The sequence below is a fragment of the Carica papaya genome, chromosome 8, assembly GCF_054855325.1.
Source record: "Carica papaya isolate Zhongbai chromosome 8, ASM5485532v1, whole genome shotgun sequence".
NCBI lineage: Eukaryota > Viridiplantae > Streptophyta > Magnoliopsida > Brassicales > Caricaceae > Carica > Carica papaya.
In genome coordinates this window covers 23,741,270-23,747,305 of record NC_142316.1, presented here as the reverse complement: position 1 = coordinate 23,747,305, position 6,036 = coordinate 23,741,270, and the positions used below count along the sequence as shown (strand labels likewise).

At 40.6% G+C, this 6,036-nt stretch overlaps 1 protein-coding gene across 1 annotated transcript; it reads right to left on the bottom strand.

Annotated features, from left to right (window-relative positions):
- Positions 1–2,294: 2,294 nt before the first annotated feature.
- Positions 2,295–3,152, bottom strand: LOC148252733 (uncharacterized). The gene is made up of 3 exons (XM_088210351.1): positions 2,953–3,152; positions 2,672–2,751; positions 2,295–2,572 (listed from the first exon to the last, which is right to left on the bottom strand). Exons 1-3 carry the CDS (start codon positions 3,150–3,152, stop codon positions 2,295–2,297), a joined length of 558 nt encoding a protein of 185 aa, XP_088066477.1.
- Between the last annotated feature and the right edge of the window lie 2,884 nt (positions 3,153–6,036).

Sequence of the window (6,036 nt, the reverse complement as noted above, 5' to 3'; positions counted from 1 at the left end):
AGTGTAAAACAAAATATGTACTCGTAACGGTTCATGGATCCACGGGATCCTCTTAGGCTTCAAAGGGTAAGTATACAAGCGGCTACTCACTATTATCCTTGTGACATCCCATGTGCGAATTAAGGCAAATGAATGTCAGATACAGATTTAGAATAACGAGTGCATGATAATATTTATGCAGCGGAATCAAACCTTAACAAATCCATTACAAATATATATATAATGTTCCAAATACATACATCACTGAGGCAAGAAGTGGCAAAAAAATAGAAAACATAAGGGTCATTTCTTTCACTATGCTACTGGAATTCATCAGAGTGCGAGAACAGTCATGCACTCAGACTTGTGGATCCACAGGATACTCATAGACTTCCAAGGGTAGGTCTGCCTGCCGTTCCTCATTTTCTTTCTCATCTTGGGGAGGATAGAAAGAGTGAGTTCCATATGCTCAGTAAGGAAAACAGTATTAAATTAACATCGTAAAATTTCAAAAGTTTATTATTTAATCTCACCGTTTTAGCTTCCTTGTTTACCCAACTCATCATTAGAAAAGGAAACCATTATTTGAATATCAAAATAATATGTTGGCACAGAAAATCATATATCATCCCAAGTAATAAAGAAAATCAAATAAATCATGAAATGCATGGATATTTCGTGTCATACTTCGCGAAGTCATTACAAACTTCTATCTCTAAGGGTAAATACATATTTCTAACTGCCCAAGTGGAATGACTAGATCAGATACAGATACGACAATTTGCTCAGGCCCACTTTCGGCTGGCCAAACCATGATACGATCTATGACCATTACTGTAACAACCATAGTGGTCTTAACAGATATCTATAATCATGACATTACTTAGCCACGGGTGACCCCTACAGATAGTGCAATCCCACTCTCGTCAGAGGGCACGTTGTCATCTACTGGAAGCAGTTCTCTTACATCTTTTCAGACCAGATGGGGGAGTGGAAAATAGATACCCCTCATAGATAAAAAGCCTAACGAGATACTTGATGCAATATAAATGTCAATACAAATACACTTTGGACCATACAGGTTTCATTCCACCTTTCTCTTTTTCTTTTCTTTTTTACTTTTGCTATTATGGACTATATATTACATATACTACATGTAGATTCATCAAGTATCAGTAATTCACATAGCATGCTTGAAAATCAAAATAATTCGACTTATTTAAACATAGAAGTATGCAAAACAGACAAAATAACAATCATATTAAATTGTTCTTATCTAAAAAAAAATACTCCTTAAGACATCGATAGTAATAATTCCTTACCGAAACCTTAATGTTTTCTTCTTCACCATTTTTCTTTCTTTCTCTTCTTCTCTCACAAATTTGCTATCTTTCTATCTCTCTCTCTAAACCTTTAAAAAATAGAACAAATGGAAGTGTGGAGAGGAAGGGAAGGGGAAGGAAAATTTATAGAATTTCAGGGCCGTTAGATTTGCACCAAGTGGCGAAATCCGGTGAAGAGAGAGGAGAAAAGATTATTAGCACAAAAAATAAGGGAGAAAAATTTCCTCCATCGGTGACGGTGCACTGCAGGCTAGCCTGCAGGTGCACAGGCCTGCTGCCACACGCACAGGGGCTAGCCTGCATGCATGCAGGGCCTTGGCGTACTAGGAACCGCGTACGTAGGCCTACTGAGCGCAGGCCCCAGGTGCACAAGGCCTGTTCGCGCAGGCTTGCTGCTTGGATGGCGTGTGCACAGTGTTCGGCGTAAGTTCGTGCATGAAGTGACACACACGTAGGTCCTGACTCCGCGTCATGCGCGCACAGTGCCCAGCACCCACGCGGTCAAATCACTTTCTCGCGAGATTTTTTTCGCGGGCAGGTTTTCTACTGTTTTGTCGTTTTCTGATTTTTTTTAAAAAAATTTTCTTTGAAATAAAATAAAAAAAATAAAAATAAAAAAAATAAAATAAAAATAGATCAAAATTATAAATCTTGAGAAATATTAGACAACGTAAATTAATTTAAGGTTAAGGCAGCCGAAGGCCCAAATAAATAGAGTTTCCAAAGCATTTTAGTACAATAATAAGTGAGGTGTTACGTCCCTCCCACCTAAAAATATTTGGTCCCTAAATTTGTCTCGAATAAGTGTGGATACTTTTTTCTTATTTCGTCCTCTAACTCCCACGTCGCTTCTTCTAGAGTGTGATACTGCTAACGTATCTTCACCATGAGAATCGTCTTGTTACGTAAGACCTTATCAGTCCTCCCAAGAATTTCTACAGGGACTTCCTCATAGGTTATATGGGCCTGTACCTATGCCTCATCATAAGGAATAACATGAGAAGGATCAGAGTGGTGCCTCTTGAGCATTGAGACATAAAAGGCATCATGTAAACCCTCAAACTCCCGGGATAATGTGAGGCGGTAAGCCACGGGTCTAATGCACTCGACGATCGAAAAAGGTCCCACATAATGAGGGCTCAACTTCCTTCTCTTTCCAAACCGCATCTTGCCTTTGTAGGAGTAGACTTTAAGGAAATCTTGATCTCCCATGGCAAACTCCAAGGGTCGCCTACGATTATCGAGTAGCTCTTTTGACAACTTTGGGCAATTGCCAAATTCTTGCAGATGATTACGACCTTCACTATGGTCTTTTGAATGAAGTCCAGTCCTAATGACCTAGTTCTCGCCTTCACTCCAGCAAGTAGGGGAACGACAAAACCTTCCATACAAAGCTTCATATGGGGTCATACCAATTCTAGAATGGTAACTGTTATTATAAGAGAATTCACAAAGAGAAAGATACTCATACCAATTATCACCAAAGTTAAGAACGCAAGCATGTAACATGTCTTCCAATGTCTAGATCATATGCTCAGACTGACCATTCGTCTAGGGATGATAAACAGTGATAAAGTACAACCCAGACCCCAAAGTCTCTTAGAAGCTATCCCTAAAGTGGGAGGTGAACCAGTGGTCGCGGTTGGATACAATAGATGAGGGAACTCCATGAAGCCGAGTAATCTCATCCACATATAAGCGGACTAACTTACTAGTGGAGTTCATGGTTCGAATAGGCAGGAAATGGGCAGTCTTGGTTAGCCTATCCACAATGACCCAAATGACATTTTGACCAAAACAGGTCCCGAGTACACCGATAACAAAATCCATATTCACGTGCTCCCATTTCTATTCAGGAATTGGAAGACCTTATAGCAAACCACCGGGTCTCTGATGTTCTGCCTTTATCTGTTGACAAGTAAGGCATCGGAAGATGTAGTCAACTATATCATTCTTCATTCCTGACCACCAATATTGTCGTTTCAAGTTCCTGTACATCTTGGTACTTCTAGGATGAATGAAAAACTTGGAAGCATGGGCGGTCTTCAGTACATTTGTGTGTATTGCATGGGGGACCTAAATTCAGTTCCAGAATTTGAACAATCTGTCATCAGAGATCCTAAAATTAGGAGATTCATCTGAAGTGAACTTACCCAGGTTCTTGATGAGTTCTGGGTCTGTGGCTTGTACTTCCCAAATTTTTATAAAAAGATCCAGCAGCACTCGGATCTGGGCGAGGTAGGTGTTTTTGCCATAATAGTTAAGGTGGAGTGAATGCATAGTGTCCATCATCTTCCAACTAGAGGCCATGGTTTAGGCCAGCACAGTAGACTCTCGTCGACTTAGAGCATCGAAGAATATATTCCTTCTCCCGGGGTGATAAATGATTTGATAATTATAATCTTTCAAAAGATCTATCCAGCGTCTTTACCTCATGTTTAACTCCTATTGTGAAAAGATGTATTTGAGACTATTATGGTCTGTGTAGATTTCAAAAATCTGATCATACAAGTAATGCTGCCATATTTTCAAGGTAAAGATAATGGCTGCCAGCTCCAGGTCGTAGGTAGGGTAGTTCTGCTTATAAACTTTGAGCTGTTGGAATCCAAAGGCGATTGCTCTACCATACTACATTAAGACACACCCGAAACCAATATGAGATACATCACAATAAACTTTGAATCTGCCCTCATTGTCCGAGAGGATCAACACAAGGGCAGAGGTGAGATGGCACTTTAGTTCCATGAAGCTTTCATTGCATGCATAATTACAAACAAAGGGTACACCCTTTCTGGTTAGTCAAGTCATGGAGGTAACAATCTTGGCAAATCCGTCAATGAATCGTCGGTAGTAGCCTACAAAACTAAGAAAAACTACGTACATCAGCCACATTGGTGGGCAGGCTCCAGCTGGTCACTGATTCCACCTTAGACGGGTCTACAAAAACTCCTTCACTTGAGATTACATGACCAAGAAAAAGAACTCGATCCAACCAAAAGGAACACTTACTTAGTTTTACATATAGTTGATTTTGGCAGAGAATCTCCAACACTTCAGCCAAATGCACAATGTGTTCGCCATGGATTTTGGAAAATACTAGGATGTCATCAATAAAGATAATGACATACCGATCTAGTGCGTGCCGAAAAACTCAGTTTATTAGGTCCATGAAAGCTGCTGGGGCATTTGTCAATCCAAACAACATCACCCTGAACTCGTACAATCCACATCTACATTAAAAGGCAGTTTTTGGAATATCTTATCCTTTAAATCTCAGTTGGTGATACCCGATTTTGAGATTAATTTTAGAAAAGCCGTGGCTCCTTGCAGTTGATCGAAGAGGTCATCGATCCAAGGTAAGGGGTTCTTGTCTTTAATGGTTACTCAGTTGAGTTTCCTATAGCTCACGTAAAGTCAGAGGGTACCATCTTTTTTCTTTACGAACAACACTGGAGCGCCACAAGGAGAATAGCTAGGGCGAATAAATTTTTGGGTGATAAGTTAGAAAGTTGATGTTCCAGCTCTGTTAGCTCAGTGCGACTCATGCAATATGTAGGCTTTGAGATCGGCTGGGTTCCTGGCAATAATTCAATCAAGAACTCTACCTCACATGGGGGAGGTAGACCAGGAGTTCGATGAGAAAGACATCAGGAAAATTACAAACAATGGGTATGAAACACACAATAGTATCAACGTCTATATTCCTGTTCATTCAATTGTTAGAAAGAAAAAAAAAAGATAACAACAACTTTTATTTATTTTTTGGGGATCGTAAGGTTACAATTTTACTTTCATAGTCTATTATAGCTCTATACTTTTCTAACCAATCCATTCCTAATATTACATCAAATCCTACAAAATCTAATAGTATCAGGTCTATAGATACTTCTATCCTTGAAGTTTTTATCCTACAGTCTTTATATACGCAATGAGCCTCTTGTAGTAATTTAGAGGGAGTTTTCACTACTAGCAATTTTTTTAAAGCTTCTAGTCTAAATTCTAGGTTACAAGCAAATGCATAGGAAAAAAAAGAGTGAGTTGCACCAGTATCGATTAAAGCCTTGACAGGAGTATTATGAACAGAAAGCATACCCTAGATGAGAAGAGGAGCAGGAAGGACTTCAGAATCTTTAAGTGGTACACTCGACCTTATGCTATGGGTTGGGCTACATCCTTCGATCATTGAGGGCATTCTTCTATAAGGTGCTAGGTGCCTCCGCACTGATAGCAGGCATTATTGATACGTTGATAACACAGGTCACCATGGGAGCAACCACAATGTTGACAAGGTTGGTTAACTCAGGCAGGTGGATCGGTAGGTGAGGGCAAGGAAGGAGGAAGGGCAATTCTGGCTTGTTTATCTGGGGGCTTACTTACTGGATCAGGCAATCTTTTTCTAAGCTGTTGTGGCTGTTGTTGGGCTCAAACTCAGGAAAGCATTAGTGCTTAGCTAAGATAAGATCTTTGGCCAACTGGGCAAGTTCAAGCACCTCTATATATGAGCTGGGTCTTAGCATCACGATCCAGTCATGAATGTAGGCATGAAGGCCTTTGAGAAACTTTCTATCCGCCGAGCGGGCTTGGCCAACGACACGTGCCTTTGGGGGTCGGGAGGCCCCTACTGAGGGTCGGCAATCGGGCGGCGGGCACGTGCGTCGCTTCTAGCCCGGATTCTGACTTAGAGGCGTTCAGTCATAATCCAGCGCACGGTAGC